At 33.4% G+C, this 17,726-nt stretch overlaps 2 protein-coding genes across 5 annotated transcripts; one reads left to right on the forward strand and one right to left on the reverse strand.

Moving 5' to 3' along the window:
• The first annotated feature begins 699 nt into the window (after positions 1–699).
• On the forward strand, positions 700–8,654 carry LOC137807150 (auxin response factor 19-like). The gene is made up of 13 exons (XM_068607627.1): positions 700–1,727; positions 2,879–2,991; positions 3,085–3,180; positions 3,277–3,333; positions 3,471–3,626; positions 3,725–3,809; positions 4,078–4,168; positions 4,256–4,420; positions 4,502–4,697; positions 5,054–5,192; positions 5,622–7,600; positions 7,723–7,910; positions 7,999–8,654. Exons 1-13 carry the CDS (start codon positions 1,685–1,687, stop codon positions 8,180–8,182), a joined length of 3,492 nt encoding a protein of 1,163 aa, XP_068463728.1. The 5' UTR covers positions 700–1,684; the 3' UTR covers positions 8,183–8,654.
• A 961-nt stretch (positions 8,655–9,615) lies between these two features.
• Positions 9,616–12,071, reverse strand: LOC137807151 (20 kDa chaperonin, chloroplastic-like). 4 transcript variants are annotated; one of them, XM_068607628.1, is made up of 6 exons: positions 11,937–12,071; positions 11,530–11,707; positions 11,156–11,335; positions 10,857–11,012; positions 10,335–10,412; positions 9,616–9,892 (listed from the first exon to the last, which is right to left on the reverse strand). In XM_068607628.1, exons 2-6 carry the CDS (start codon positions 11,695–11,697, stop codon positions 9,719–9,721), a joined length of 756 nt encoding a protein of 251 aa, XP_068463729.1. In that variant the 5' UTR covers positions 11,698–11,707; positions 11,937–12,071; the 3' UTR covers positions 9,616–9,718. The 4 variants fall into 4 exon arrangements, with proteins under 4 accessions (XP_068463729.1, XP_068463731.1, XP_068463730.1 ...); XM_068607630.1 differs by having other exon boundaries at positions 11,530–11,702; positions 11,937–12,063; XM_068607629.1 differs by having other exon boundaries at positions 11,772–11,939.
• Positions 12,072–17,726: the final 5,655 nt, after the last annotated feature.

Raw genomic sequence — 17,726 nt, forward strand, 5'->3', positions numbered from 1 at the left:
AAAAGTTTAATTCCTCTGCACCCCAACTTTTTTCTGAGATCATTCGCTTTACCATAAAAAAATACTAATATTTTTTACTCACATTTACCCTCAAAATTTAGTTCAACCATGATAGCAGAAAAGAGAAGGCACCACACAACCGCAACATTTAGGTGGAATCTGAACACTTCACTGAATGTTGGGCCCAAGTTTTCTAATAACGAGAGTAATTTGAAAAAAAAAGAATAAAAACAAAAAACTAACTGTATAAAACGTTTTATGATAAATTTATTATTTTTATAATAATTATATACTAATAATTTTTAATAATTAATAATATGAAAATTTTAACGCTACAAATATATAGTGATTTCATTCTAATAATATTTTAATTTAATTACATTCAATTATCTTCCTTCTACAACTTTATCATCCAAATTTTTTTTAGTTTATTTTACTGTTGTGCTTCCAAAATATATGACGGTTAAATTTGCAAGAAAAAAAATGACTAAATAGTAATAAGGAATAAAGCTTTGTTATGCCTAATGTTTTTTAAAGTGAAACTTTGATAAATTGAGTAACTTGAGTAGATATAAGTGGTTGAATTCAGATTTCTTAATTTTTTTTAAGGTTTTCTTGATAAATGTAGATCTCGGATCGGTTAAAATGGTTTACAGTTTTATTCTATCTATATAAAGCATTTCACAAATGAGTGTAAGTGTATAGTTCCAACATGTTACTGTTATACCACTTTTTGGCATAAAAAAGAACAGTAGTGTGTATGTAGTTTCAGAATTGAATTTAGGAACGTTAATACGTGTGTCTGTGTCTCTTTGCGTTTATTGCAAAGTCTTACTTATCTTTAGCTTAGTTGTTTAACCATGTCTGTCTGTGATTTACTGTTTTGGTCTATATTTGATGTCGGCTTGTTCAGTTCACATACACAGAAATAAAGCTGTCTTGCTTTTGTTTGCCCTCTGTTTTCTCCCTCTCTCTTTCTACTTTGATCTCTGCTGCATCACCTGTTGTGCCACCTCAATCCCCAGAAACAACAGTGCATACCCATTTCATGCTTTTCCATTTTGGTCACTTCTTCTCTATGTTCTTTTGTCCACCCTCCTGAATATGCTGCCTGCAAGGTGATTCTTTAAGTCATACTTGTTGGATATAACTGGGGCTTCATCACTGTTTTTTCTTTGCGGCTTCTTTTGTTTCCTTTCAAAGTGGTCATTTTTGGTGTTTTGTTGTTTGGTGGGGTTATTGAATTCACTTCTTTCGGCTGCACGGGTTTTGGCTTCTTGGAAATCATCAGCTTCACTTGTTTTCCATTCTTTGCTGATGCTTATGGTTTCAGCTGAGTGCTGGTTTTAGAGTTTTTATTTGTGCAACCAGAAGGATTCCATTGCTGGAATTAGTCCTGTTTATTTGGGATTTGGCGCTGACATGTGTGGCTGGGATCCTTCGGATGTTACTATATTGAATTTGGAGTGCTTGAGCTTTGTGGAAATTTGGAATTAGCAATTAGTTGCATTTGAGGGAAAAGGGTCAGTTTTGTTTTACCTTGTGTTCGCTTTGGAGCAGATAGTGCTGGATGAATTGAAGTTGGGATTGCCTTGTTATGAAAAAGCTGTGGAACAAGGGCAAATCTTGGTGCTAGAATAGACCATGTGGTGAATTTGTTTGGGTCATTTTTTTATAGGCCGTAATGAAGGCTCCATCCAATGGTTTCTTGCCTAATTCTGGAGAAGGTGGGTTTCTCAAACCTTACAGCCTCACCATTCCTCTTTCTCTCACTTTTTCTGCTTGTGTTTTCTTATTTCATGATTCATCAAGCATAATACTCTTCAATGATCCCTAGGATGATTCTTTTCATGGAAAATACTACTTTTGTGTTGTTAAACTAAACAGATAGCACTTTAGATGAAATATGCATGGGCTTTTGAGACGTTCGTTTTCAAAAATTGGGTGACTGTGAAATGGTTTTATTAGATATGCAATAAATAACTTGCCATTTTTTGCTCCTGAAAAATGAAGAGAACTGTTTTCATCTTCCTGTGTAGTTGGATGCTCTTTTACTTAAACTTTATAGAGTTGTTTACTTAGTTTGGCTTGTAATCTGGTGTTGTAATAATATGACAAAAATTGAGCAAAAGGGTCACTAGTTGCTTATGAAGTTTCATTACAAGTAGGGAAACGATGAATATGTTTGCGTGATAGTCTTCAGAGAGAATACGTTTCCTATGTAATAAAATTTTTAAGAAAAGAAAAGGGTTTTCACCTTAGTTTAATCACCTTCTCTGTATATTCTCACGAGAGGAATATGCAAGATCTGTTCCATTGCTTTTTGCACAAAAAATGTTTTTTGGCAATTGTAAATACATGTTTAAGAAATATTGATCATTAAAGAATTTTCTATTTATTCTATAATAATATATCCTTTTCAAATTCTGCATCTCTTCTTCAATAACACGTTTGAAGAAATTGTAAGGGATGTAATATAAAATAATTCATGTTTTTTTCATCCAACAACTTAGGCGTCTAAGATATTTGGTTCTTGATGTGTGGTTTTTCACGGCTCAAGCTTAAAGGGCTGTTACATGAAGTGACATGTTAGAGATGTAAAGTGACAGAAACTTCTCTCCTTCTGGACTTGATTACACTACTATAAAGTTTGCATTGTTTTTTATTTGCGTCTGAATCATTGTCAGTTGGAATAAGCTCACTTTCACATGGAAAGGAGTTTCTTTGTATTTATAACTCTCTGTTTGTTGTGGAATTGTACATAAAATGGATTCAGCAATTTCAGCCTCTTTCTTTGTTTCAAACCAAAAAAAAGCATTTAAGAAAACAAAGAGTTATAATGTCTGTTAAAAGGGGTAACGGTATGTTTTGTTAGCAGGGGAAAGGAAGACGATAAATCCAGAGTTATGGCATGCTTGTGCTGGACCTTTGGTGTCTTTGCCTCCTGTTGGAAGTCTTGTGGTTTACTTCCCCCAAGGACACAGTGAACAAGTATAGTTCATATACCACGATTTTATTCTACGAGCTTGGTATTTCTGTATTTTGAATGCTGATGTACGTTCTGTGATACTATAAAACTTGCAGGTTGCAGCTTCCATGCAAAAGGAGACTGACTTCATTCCCAGTTACCCTAACCTTCCCTCTAAGTTGATTTGCATGCTTCACAATGTTGCCTTGCATGTACGTGCACTTCCCACATTTGACTTGCTGATTCGACACAATGTTAATTTGTCTGATTTCGTACATGATATAATATTGTTGTGTATTTTTTACCAGGCTGATCCTGAAACTGACGAGGTCTATGCACAGATGACTCTTCAACCTGTAAACAAAGTATGTTAACTGTTCAATCTGAGAATTTGTTTATTGCATGTGGGATTGATTTATTTCCCAATCTGTGGCTATGGTTCTCTCTAGCAAAAGATGTGTAAATTACAACAATTATTGTTTGAATTGGCTGGCTCTTACAGTATGAGAAAGAAGCAATACTGGCATCAGACATGGGTCTCAAACAATGCCGTCAACCTACTGAGTTCTTTTGCAAAACACTTACAGCTAGTGACACTAGCACTCATGGTGGATTTTCTGTGCCACGTAGAGCAGCTGAGAAAATATTTCCAACCTTGGTACGTGCATGACATTTTCATTTTCTGTTTAAACTTTAGAGCTGGAGCTAGAATCACAAGAAGTTTGCATGCTGACAAGAAGTGTGTTTGTTTGATAGGATTATTCAATGCAACCTCCAGCTCAGGAGCTTGTAGCTAAGGATTTGCACGATAATACATGGCCATTCAGACATATTTATCGAGGTATTTTGGCTTTAACATACTTTTTATTCATTGCCATCTTTCTTAAATATATATCACCATTGAAATCTAGTGCTTTGTAAACTAAACCGCTATGGCTTATGTTATCGCTTTAATGGTGCAAATCATTTTGGTTTAACTAAAAAATATGTTCTTTAAGAAAACCCTCTTAGAATGTGGTTTTTACCGAAGTGTGAACATAGAACGTGTGTAATTGACTTCTACAGAGTTTGAATGCTAATTGCTAAACTTGGTTGCACATCGGCTACAGGACAACCAAAGAGGCATCTATTGACTACTGGTTGGAGTGTATTTGTCAGCACAAAAAGACTGTTTGCAGGAGATTCTGTTCTTTTTATCAGGTTAAATATATTTTGTTTTGCAAGTGGAAATTTCTGGAATATTTTGACCCCTCTGTGGCTGAGAAATTTTTTTTTGGTTATTTTTAGAGATGAAATGAAGCATCTTCTTTTAGGTATAAGGCGTGCTAACAGACAGCAATCAGCACTCTCTTCATCGGTAATATCCAGTGACAGCATGCATATTGGCATTCTTGCTGCTGCTGCTCATGCTGCTGCAAACAACAGTCCATTTACTATATTTTACAATCCAAGGTACCATTTGGCATGTGTATTATCATGTCATAACATGGCATGGAATGCATCCATTGAATAATGCTCCTCTGAATTTGACAGGGCTAGCCCCTCTGAATTTGTTGTTCCACTGGCCAAGTATAACAAAGCCATGTACACTCAAGTTTCTCTTGGAATGAGATTTAGAATGATGTTTGAAACCGAGGAGTCTGGAGTACGCAGATATATGGGAACAATCACTGGGATCAGTGACTTGGATCCTGCCCGATGGAAAAACTCACAATGGCGCAATATTCAGGTATTATTAAAATGATGAAGAAATACACTCATTATTTGGTAACTAGATATCATTGTAGAAAAGTTTATGAATGAACAATGTATTTTGTAATGAAAAATCATCATGTATGGTAAGTTTGTTGACCATTAAAATTCATTACAAAGATAATTTTTAAGTGGTTAAAAGTCGAAAATCTTTTATCCTTCTATGCGTGCCTATTCAACTCAAGTTTGTATAATGTTACTATTTATTTTGTGGTATTGGTTAAGTGCCTCATAACATCATCCATTATGGTCTATACAGCATGTTCCTTGCTGTAGTAATACCAAACCTCTTTATTGGCTTATTGAGATAGTCATGCTTTGAATTATTTATAGGTTGGATGGGATGAATCAACAGCTGGCGAGCGCCCCAGTAGAGTTTCAATTTGGGAAGTTCAACCTGTAGTTACTCCTTTTTATATTTGTCCTCCTCCATTTTTTAGGCCCAAGTTCCCCAGGCAACCAGGAATGCCAGGTAGCAATACTTCACCCCCAACTGGTTCAGCTTTCTTTTAAAGATTTCCTTGCCTTCCATTTATTTCTCTGATTAACTCATTACCTTCACAGTGTCAGGCTTGTAGTTTAATTACTTTCATCTTGTAAAGAATTCACATATCTATCTTCACATGAACATAAGTATTCATTTTAGTACTAATTTTCTGTAAGAAACCTGGCAATAACTGTGTTAGTTAATTGTTGCTAAGTATCTTGATAGTTTTACTGTTCATAGTGTCAGGCTTACATCATTAAAAAGAAATCAAGTTACTTCTGTGTGAATGTACGGTCTCGTTTGTAATATCCTTTTTTAATAGTATCACTCATAAAACCTGCATTTTATTCTTATTCCCATCTTTGTGCATGGCAAGTGAGTGGTGAAAGATGATCATTCCAATTGATTTTACAGATGACGAGTCAGATATGGAAAATACTTTAAAGAGAGGTATGCCCTGGCTTGGAGATGACTTTGGCATGAAGGATGCCTCAAGTTCAATCTTTCCTGGTTTTAGTTTAGTGCAGTGGATGAACATGCAACCGAATAATCATCTCTCAGCGGCTCAATCAGGATGTTTCCCATCCATGCTTCCATCTAATACCCTTCATGGTAACCTTGCCACCGAAGATCCATCCAAGTTATTGAGCTTTCAAGCTCCTGTTCTCTCTTCCCCAAGTCTTCAATTAAACAAACCCAATCTACCAAATCAAATCAACCAGTTGCAACAGTCCCCAGTGTCATGGCCTCAGCAGCAACAACAGCAGCAACAGTTGCAGCAACAGCAGCAGCAACAGTTGCAGCAACAACAGCTGCAGCAGCAGCAACAACAGCTGCAGCAGCAGCAACAACAACAGCAGCTTCAGCAACAACAACAGCTTCAGCAACAACAACAGCTTCAGCAACAACAGCAGCAGCAATTACAGTCATTGTTGCAGATACCAATGAACCATCTCCAGCAACAGAGGCAACAGCAGCTGCCTGAGCCACAAAACCTGTCATTGCTGCAGCAACTGCCTCAACAGCTAGGACAGCAGCCCCAGAAACAGCAACAGCCAAGTCAACATGCTACACTTATGCATAATGGGGTAGTTGCTTCTAACCAGATTACAAGTCAGTTTGTACAACCACCGATGGCATATGGTCAGCTTCAGCAACAACAATTACTCTCAGGAGGAATCCAACCCCAGCAAGGTATCCAATCAGCTAGTAAGAATACATTCCCATTGACATCCTTATCACATGACTCACAGTTTCAGCAACAGATAGACCAGCAAGCTAACCTCTTACTGAGGCAACAACAACAACAACAGACACAATTGCAACAATCTCCACTGCAGTTGCTGCAACATAACCTGCCACAGATACCATCACAACAACAACTGCCTGCCTCCCAAATGTTACAGCCAAATTCCTCAGAGCAACAACTCCACCTACAGTTGCTACAGAAATTGCAGCACCAACAACAACAGCAACATCTTTCTACGTCCACCCCACTATTGCAGTCTCAGCTTCTACCACAACAAAATACTCACCAACAAAACCAGCAATTACCACAGACTCAACCACCTGTATCACATCATCAACCTCATCAGGTTGCCAATAATGCATTGTCAACAGAGAAGCTTCTTAACAGCAACAACTTCTCTTCTTCATCTCTTATGCAATCACAACAGATTCCTATGAACCAATCCCAGAATACACAGAAATCACTTACCATCACCAGAGCTCCCTCTACACTAACAGATGGAGATGCCCCATCATGCTCAACTTCTCCATCTACTAATAACTGCCAGGTGTCTCCTCCAAACCTCCTGAAAAGAAATCAGCAACTACCAGCTACATTAGGGGGAAGTTTGATAGTTGAGCCCACTAGTAATCTGATACAGGAGCTTCACAGTAAGCCCGACATGCAGAACAAACATGACTTGCTCAATTTAAAAGGACCTGACCAGTTGAAGTATAAAGGGATAATCACTGATCAGCTGGAAGCTTCTTCTTCTGGAACATCTTACTGCCTTGATCCTGGAAATGTCCAACAGAACTTGCCACTTTCGAACTTCTGCATGGAAGGGGATGCCCAATCACACCCAAGAAACAGTTTACCATTTGACACTAATCTGGATGATCTAACCCCTGATACTATGCTTTTAAGGGGATATGACTCTTCAAAAGATCTTCAAAATTTGTTGTCTAACTATGGTGGTGCTCCTAGAGACATTGAAACTGAGCTGTCAACTGCTGACATCAGCTCACAGTCCTTTGGAGTGCCAAACATGCCTTTCAAGCCTGGTTGCTCAAGTGACGTTGTCATCAATGAAGCTGGAGTTCTGAATAATAATGGCTTGCGGGCCAACCAACCTCCACCTCCACGAATGCGGACATATACTAAGGTCTGTCGTTTTGTAACAATAGCAATGTAGTTTATTTATAGCTTCCATTGTGCTTTTGTGCCTAGTTAAAAGTATTGTTAAACTAGACGAAGTATTGATATTCAAATGTACAAATTTTGTAGGTTCAAAAGCGTGGCTCTGTTGGAAGATGTATTGATGTTACCCGTTACAGGGGATATGATGAACTTCGGCATGATTTGGCTAAAATGTTTGGGATTGAAGGGCAGCTAGATCCTCAAAGGACTGACTGGAAATTAGTATATGTGGATCATGAAAATGATATCCTTCTTGTTGGTGATGACCCTTGGGAGTAAGTAGCTAACTACTCAATAATTTGTAAGCCTACTGCTACAATTCTGGTTTATATTTCTTGACCACCAACCTTTAATTCCTTGCAGTGAATTCGTAAGCTGTGTGCAGAGCATAAAGATATTGTCACATTCAGAAGTGCAACAAATGAGCTTGGATGGGGATTTGGGTGGTACTGTTCCAATCCCTAATCAAGCTTGCAGTGGTACAGACAGTGGCAATGCATGGAGAGGACAATATGAAGATAACTCAGCTGCCTCTTTTAACAGGTAAGGATGTTAAATGCTGACACTGAGAGGTCAACTTGTGCAATTTGAGTGGCGGAGAACCAATAAAACATGAACTTTGGTTGGTTTGGTGCTTTTCAAATGGAAAGTGGTCATTCATTACAAATGTAGATCCTTACGTGTAGCACCAGCAGATTCCCTTATTATTGATGCCATGGATCCTATACCTTTGGAGTCGACTTTTCTTGAGGATGTTGGACTAGAATACTTTTTTCTTTTCAAATTTTGAGAGGTACAGCAGAATAGCCAGCTAGTGTATAATTAGTGTAACATTAATTTTTACTTATCTCTTGTAAATCTTGTTATGGTTAAAGTTTTATACAGAAGTTTGATGTCTAAGTGACAGTTCAGACAATTGTGAATGCATGCCGATTCTAGCACTTACGCTGGCTGATTCAACTGTGGTCATAATGGATGAAGAAAAATTCAGTCTCATTTTTAACTCCTCGATTTCGGAATTAGAATGCTTCAATTACAGTTAGCCTTCTAGGCATTTCACAAGAGAGACAGCTTTGACAAATAGTTTCTAGGCATTTAAGAATATTTGCACCTAGATATTCTTTTAAACATGATTTTTTTTATATGTCAAATTAAAGTAGTTATCAAACTTATCAATGACAGTAAAATACATACTCTTGAGGCGAGGAAGGATTTCATTTTCTTGAAATATCCCCTGAAATATGTGCTCTCTTTTGTTCATCCGTGTTCTCATTCTTTCATGTAACACATGGAGAAGCAAAACTAATTAAAAACTCAATTTATTAAAAATATGCTTTCAAGAATTATTTTTCAGAACTTGTCCTGGAAAAATATTTTTGTAATGAACGCAAATTAAATAGGATATTTTATCATTTCACCTATTTGATAGTGCAGGAAGAACTTGTATGAAATGCAAGAAGTAACACCTTAATGCTGCTCAAATTAGATGAGACATTTGATCATTTCATTATTTGATAGAGATAGAGTGTAAGAAGAACTTGAATGGGATGCAAGAAGAAACACCTAATGCCTTCACACACTTGCGTTCATATGACCCATATATTTGTGTTCAAAACATAGAAGAACTCATATCTATCATCATTTGATCAGTCTATAACAAAATTTATTCAATTCATTTATTATAAAAAATATTAAAATAAATTTAATATATATTTTGAAATATTAGGTTTATGGATTTCTACAGTATAACAAGTAAATTTCAGTTTAGAATCTGGGGTATAATGCTGTTTCTATTTTAGGGTAACCTTCGGTATCTCTGGTCGGTCAACAATCACCATCCCTGTGTAATCTTAGTTCTTTGCCTGCCTCCCCCATTTATAACAATTGCCTCTTGGCATTTTTTTTAGTTTATGGGTCATGGAAGTGCCGAATGTGAAAAGCCTCAGGATATCAAGCCTTGCAATTTTAAAACAAATCGTCTAAAGGAGCAAAGTTGCAATCAACTACATTTCATGCGTAGTCATAACATAAATATAAATTTCCCTCACATTAACACAAAAAATTGAGGTTGCCAAATTTGTTACTAGGACAGGATAGCGATGACTTCTGAAGCCCTCAAGACAATGTAGTTAGACTTATCTTTGCCCTTGAAGTCAGTCCCCGCATATTTGGAGTACAGCACAGTATTCCCAGAAATGATGGACAATGGTTTTCTATTACCTTCCTCGTCCAGAGGTCCCGGACCAACTGCTATCACCTGTTGTAACATCAAAGCCAGAGTACAAAAAAAAAGAGTAAATATATACGGACAATATAAGATTGTTTACAAATTATCACTATATATGGTAAATTTGTTGACTTTTATAATACCTGACTTACTGGTCATACTACTGTTGGTTTTTTATTGGTTGACTATAAAAAATTTATATTGGGAGTGCATAACTAAAAATTCTAAAAAGATCATAACTAAAATCAGAAAATAAACTAGCAAGACTAAAGAAATACTCAGGCAGAGTATTGACTTACTCCATGCCAAAGGCAAGCCATTTAGGACAAGGAAATACAACACTGACAAGAATCAATTAAATTGTTCTCAATATATTCCTCAGACCACTGAAGCATTTTTTTCAAAAGTAATTTTTGCTGCAACTAAACTAATTTTTCAACACATGAGGGTCAAGAACAATATGAAAGCTCACCGTTCCAATAGATGGTTTCTCCTTGGTTGCCTCTGTGAGAAACAAACCTCCAGCAGTTTTTTCCTCAGCATCAGCAACCTGCAGTAACCTCATTAATTCATTTTTATAGGCACGTAAAATAAGCACAAATCATATTGCCAGTAAATGTTACACAGCCTTAAAGCCAAATATGGCAAAAATAAGTTACTAAATGGGCAGAACAATACACCTTGAGTATTAAAAGATAAAGTAGATATTTGCAAGAGTTTAGGGAACTTATTTGAGCTTATGATTCTCTTAAGCCCTTTTTAGCTTATTCCCAAAAAACTACTTAGTGTAACTTATCAATATAAAAATCTTTGGAACTTATTCAAACAAACTTCATGGTATAAATCCTAACGTGACAAAAACTCATTGAGTGAATACTTCATTAATATGTTTAGTAAAACGCACCCTAAATATGTGATTGACAAATCATCCAATGTCATTCTCCAGCCTAACATTCAACATCAGAATAAACAAAAGCTCTAAAGAGTAACACACCTTTATCAAGACTCTATCACTCAAGGGTTTGAGATCCTTGACCTCATCAGTTTCAAGGATACCAATGATGTCGTCGTCCTTCAATATAAGATGTTTTGAACCATTGAAGTCCACCTCAGTCCCTGCATACTTTGAATAAACAACTTGTGCACCAGTCTGTACAAAGAAATGCATCACATAAGTTCAAATTTCAAAATTAAGAAGGAAACAACCCTTTCCCCCAATCTCCTGCAGTCAAATTTAGAAGAGCACAGATTGAAATGTCAATGATATCCTAACATAGAAAGTAGTAACATCACCTTTACATTAATATTCACTTTGTTCTTCCCAACAGACTTTCCTTCTCCAACAGCAACCACTTCACCCCCTTGAGGTTTGCTTTGAGCAGTCAGTGGCAGTAAAATCCCACCTTCAGTCGTATCCTCAGCATCCTTAATTTTTACCAGTACTCTGTCACCCAGAGGCCTAACAGTGGTGTGCTGCATGGTGAAACACAATCAGAAACATGTGGCATTGAACATAAAAACACAATGTAAAAACCAAAACAGCGAAAACAATCCCAGGGGTCAAAACTTATATCCATGTTAACAATCAATCACAAAGTCAACCTAAGAATGAAGCACTCAAAGAGAAATGCATTAACAAAAATAACAATGGCAATGACAAGAAAGACCTTGGGGGCGACAACAGTGGCAGCTTTGACAACGAGAGAAGGAAACGAGTTTGGCGTGAGAGTGCCAATTCTCACGCGCCCAGCAGCAGGAAATCGAAGTGTTGAGGGTTGAAGCCTTTCAAATGCAGGCAAATTCCTCAAGGATGCAGTGATTTGAGAGGTTGCCATTGGAGCTGCTCTGAAAATCAATACTCAAATTAAACTACGGAACCTTCGACAACGCAACACAACACAACATGTACCTCAAATAATGCTGTTAGAATCGTGCATTGCATTTTCATGAATCCCTCCCACAGCAGCATTAAATTGAGATTTTCGTTCAGGCCATCCAATTCAATTTTGTAAATTTTGGAGAGAAATAATAGTTTTTCTAGGAAGAAGAATAAATAAGAGATTAGAGAGTGTACCTTATCAAAACTGTGCCACGAAGCTTGGAAAAGTAAGAGGAACAGTGAAAAGAAAGATAAATATAAACCCTAGGCAAATACTATTGTGGTTTGTTTTATCGGATAATAACAGAAGATTTTTTACGGTTTTTTCTCAACATTTTACAAAAGAAAATGTAATAAAAAAGATTTTATATTTTAAAATTATAATATTTATCATCTAAGGGTGTGATAAGTAATGTGATTAAAGTAATTAGCACCTTATAAGTTAGTCTTATTAATATAAAGTTTGGTAAGTTATTTTAAAATATACGCATTTGAAGTCAGCTAAACGATTAAAAATTTGAAGGATCAATGTTTGACGACAACAAGATTAGAGAGTAAATTATTTGCTTTTAACTAAGAAGCCTTGGTTTTTAACTTTATGAATATTTTTTTTCTTATGTTTAAGGTTTCAACTTTGATTAAAGAATTTCAAGAAGAGGTAAATTTCTAAATTACAATCTGAACTAAAAAGTAAGAATTTAGGGATTAAGGTTCATTGGGTTCTATCAGCAATGATGAAAGAATTTAGATTATACTAAAACATTTAGGGATTGTGTATAGAAAAGAAAATGAAAAGAAAGGAGCTTTCAAGAAGAAAATGAAAACTAATTTAGCAAAATAACTACTAACAAATCAACGGAAAATTAGAACAGATTGCTAAAATTGGTACACGCGAAGAGTGAAATTGGTGGAGCATTACACGAAGTGACTAGAGAATTGAGCGGTAGAAGAGCAGCGGAAGACAGAGGTGCAGCAGGATTTACACTTTGGAAGAATGGACCCTAGAATTATTATGATTATTTCACTTTTTTCTTATAACAACAAAAGATTAAAAAAATGTATTATTATAATAATTATTAAAATAAAAAATATCATTAAATTATAAAAAAAAAACAAATTTTATAGTTTTATTGTAGGCAATATTTTTATTGTATAAGTGTTTTTTATTATAGTTAATTAAAAAGTAAAATAATAAGAGTTTATGCATATTGAAAAGGTAATTAAGAGAACAAATCTCTTTTATTTAACTTTAAAAAATAATGACAGTAAAATATATATATATATATATATATATTTTTTTTTTCTTTTATTGTTGTTACTTTTACTTATACTTTTGTGTTAGTATTTATAATTTCCTCCTTATGTGAGTTTGAAACTATAATATATACCTATATTAATATTTTTTTTTACACAATTTTTTTTTATTCTACCTTTATTTAATATACCTCATTTCATTAGTACAATAAAATATTTTGTCATTTCATATTAATTACTTAAAAAATAAAATTATTTTTTAATTTTTAAAATTAATATTAATGGTTTTTTATATGCAAATTAATTTTTCCACTTTTTCCTTAATTCCTTATTTTAAGATAACAACAAAGGGAGATCATACTTTCACTCTCATTCGGTTCACACACCAAATACCACCAATAAAATAAAATAACTTTCACTTCCAATCACTTCATTATTCTTTTGTATCTACCATCAAGTGAATTCTAACTCTAACGTGAACATAATTACATTATTCAATCTCAAAACTACCAATGGAAGAAGAAAAAAGAAGTTGATTAATCAATTCATCATTTTTACTTTTTGTACTGGGACGACCGATTCAATTAGTGAGTCAGTCAGAAACTCGACCACTCAACCAATCGACCACAATGGCAAGGTCACCGACCGACCGATCCATGACAACGAGCCATGAGTTGACCAAGTCAGCACGGTTAACTCACAATTAAGGGTTGTTTAACACAATCCTAAACATAAACCAACCTCCTAATCTGACTCACCAACGAAGACCCATTAAAGTAATATAAATAACACAAATTTCAAGAACCAGGTACATCATTATTTACAGTACTCTGACCACCGTGTGTCGACACCCTAACTGACTTGAGTGTTGGAGTTTTCCGAAGACCCGGTTCGAGAACACTTTTCAATTTTGACTCATCTAAAATTATTTCGATATATATATTAAATTTCTATCATAATAAAAGGTGAGTAGAAAAGAAAAATGTGGATACACACAACCCACGCCAGTTTTTCTTCTAGTAAATATAAAAGTTGAGTTTTTGTAAGACTAAAACAATGAGTAAGATTACTTTGCTCTCTTTTAATATAATTTATAATTTTTGCAATTGGTTTTGAATTTTTTAATATAAGTTTATTTTGTCTTACATAAGTATTTACATTATTTGTATTTTTGTTGTTGTTTATATTAACATGTATTTGTGAGTTTAAACTGGAGCAAATGTAAGAATTAAAGATCTTTGTAAGATTATACAATAGGAATGAACAAACACACTAATTCTGTTTAATATAGTTTGTGATTCTTGCATTGTTTTGTACTTGAACTTGAGTGTTTTTGAAATATTTCATATAGGTTTATTTTATTTTAAATATATGTCAATAATCTTGTATTCTTTTATATTTATATTTGGATGGTTGTCAATTTTTTTTATTATAAGAAAATTATTAAATAGAAACTAATTTTAGAAGAAAAAAAAGTAGTCAATTGCTATATTGATTAAATTAGATACTATTTTAAGAGACTAAAATTTGTTTGATATCTAAATTAGTTTTTATTATTAATAAATAATTTTTAAATTGATTTATATTTTATGATTATCTAGTAATATTCATATACATTTATTTTGTTTAAAATATATGCTAATAATATATTTACGTTGTCGTTGTCTCTACTTGGAATTTTGTAGTGGCGTTTATATTATCTTACTTTTATAAGTTTGAGACCAAAATAAACTTAAGAGTTCAAGATATTTGTAAGACTGAAACAAAAGGCAAGAACAAACATACAAACTATTTTTCAATAAAATTTGTGATGATTTTTTGCATTATTTTGAAATGGAATGATTGTGTTCTAAGTTTTTTAATATAGTTTTTTTTTGTATTAAAAATATTTCAGTAAAGTATTTACATTGTGAATTCCTTTACTTTGGCGTTTGCAGTAGTGTTTTATAAACTTGTTTTTGTGAGTTTGATATTGAAGTAAATGTAAAAGTTTAGGTATTGTAAGATTGAAACAAAAGGTAAAAGTTATCATACTAATTTTATTTTCATAGAATTTCTGATTCTTACATTTTTTTAAAGTGAATGGTTTTGAAGTTTTTAATATAGATATATTTTGATTTAAGAATATCTCAGTAATATATTTACATTTTTATTGCCTATACTTATATTTTTGTAGTGTTTATATTATTATGTTTTTGTAAGTTTGGGACTGAAACAAATGTAAATCTTTACAGTCTGAAACAAAAGGTAGGAATAAGTGTACTAACTATCTTTAAAAACAATTTGTGATTCTTACATTCTTTTGAACAAATTATTCTAATATGAACTGTTTAATATAAGTTTATTTTGTTTAAAATATATATATATATATATATTTACATTATTGTTGCCTTTACTTGAACTTTTGTAGTGTTTATATTAATTCCATTTTTTGAGTTTGAGATTGAAATCTTTATAAAATTAGAGGTAAGAACTAACATATTAATTATCTTGCAATACTATTCTAACCCATGCACAAAATAAATAAAAAATTGTACAAATTTATGCAATAGAAGGATATAATATTTTTACACTATTAAGCATAAAAATAGTTTATAACCATCAAACTCATCCAAAAAGCCTACTCATGCATTCATACTATATACTAACACAACTAAGGCCTCCAAACATACATATCAATCTCATTACAACATAACATGAATAATATTTGTTGTGTTTACTTGGATTTCTATAACATCCATAAAACACATCTAACTATCACAATACAAGTTCTACTGATTTTTATTACAAGATTATAACTTATAAAAATACAAATATTCAATACCAATTCCATCATTCATATAGACCACACATGGATCTATTTTCAATCACAATTATTGGATTTCATTTCAATCCCATCCTCTTCCGGAAGACTCATTAAGTATGCCCCTACCAGAGACTAACACTTGATCCAAAGATTATCAGTGAATCCAATAGACAGGATCAGGGTAAGTTCAAACATCCAATACCGAGTGTCTACAGCGGGATCCGGTGTGTATGAACTCCCTCTTAGCTTCTCACCACCTGATATCTTAGTCTACATGACTTAAATCATCAGTGAAGCCAGAGGATCTCCGTTAAACATAGGTTTTTCATACTTAATGTACCATCAAACAACAACTCATACATTATCCCAAATGTATGACATCAATTTCATACAATTTACATCATTCATATATAATACATATCATTCAATCACATAACATTTAAAAATTCATATCATTTAAGAACGTTTCCAATATAAAAAACAATATTTAACTCTCAAACTATCAAAATATAATATTTATAAAGTTTAAATAATATATAAACAAACACACAATATATAAACAAACAACATCCCTGCAAGAGAAATTGAATATTGGGACCACGTCCCCTCCATATTCAGATCTCCTAGCCTATGGTATTGTTGAGAGTTAAAGTTAACTTCCCTTACCTGTAATTCCTTATTCTAATGAAAAATTTTGTTCAGGTAGGAGAACCACTCTAAAATCTAGGAATCTAAAACAAGTTATCCAAACATTACCAAAATCTAGTATGAGCTTAATCAAATTGAGAGAAACACTTTTCTCAATTGGCCATACTAAGATTGATGACTAAATCATAGAGAAAAACAGAGAATAAGGGAACTTTAGAGTAAAAATGAGCGTACTCTGTTTGAAAATCTGATCGGGTAGAAATGTAGCCTGACTTCTCATCTACAACCTGACGTGATCAGATTTTGAAATAGATGAGGTATGAGAGAGAAAATGAAGAGAGAAGGAAGAGAAGAAAAGTTGGTAGTGAGAGAAAGCATGAAAAAAAGAAAAGAGGAAAATGATGTGGCAGGGCTGCTGGTTTTTATTTAGGGGGGTGTTTACAATTTTTATAGTGGTGTGCATATTAACTAAAAATAGTGTAAGAATTTATAATATTTGAAACTAAAGCAAAAGGTTGTAGGTAACATACTAATTACTTATGAATAATGTTTGTGATTCCCACTCATATTCAAAATAAAAAATTTGTACAATTTTGTTCAATAGATGGATATAGTATATTTACACGATCAAACTTATAAATAATCAACAACCATCAAAATCATCCAAAAAAGTCTACCTATGCATTCATAATGTAGCAACACACCTTAGCCTCCAAACATACATATAAATCTCATTACAAAATAATATGAGCAATCTTTACTTAGACTTTTATGAAGATGTTTATATTAACCTAATTTTATGAGTTTGAGATTAAAGAAAATATAAGACTTCCGGTTATTTGTAAAACTAAAGCAAAAGGTAAGAGAATACCTACTAATTGTCTTTCAATACAGTTTATGATTATTGCATTCTTTTAGAATTTGATGGTCCTAAATTTTGTAATATAGGTTTATTTAATTTAAAATATATACCACTAATGTAATTACAATGTTATAACATTTGCTTTTGTGATGGTGTTTATATCATCTTGTTTTTGTTTTAGTGAGTTTGAGACTAAAGAAAATGTAAGAGCTTATGCATAAGGTAAGAGTTAGCAAAGTAACTGTCATGGAATGAAATTCATGATTCTCCCATCTTTTTGACATTGGATGATTCATAATTTCTTAATATAGATTTATTTTGTTTTAAATTTTTTTGAGTAAATTGTTGTTGTCTTTACTAGGACTTTTGTGATGATGTTTTTAGTAACATGTTTTTGTGAGTTTGAGACTGAAAC

Source organism: Phaseolus vulgaris, chromosome 3, assembly GCF_000499845.2.
Source record: "Phaseolus vulgaris cultivar G19833 chromosome 3, P. vulgaris v2.0, whole genome shotgun sequence".
Taxonomy (NCBI): Eukaryota; Viridiplantae; Streptophyta; class Magnoliopsida; order Fabales; family Fabaceae; genus Phaseolus; species Phaseolus vulgaris.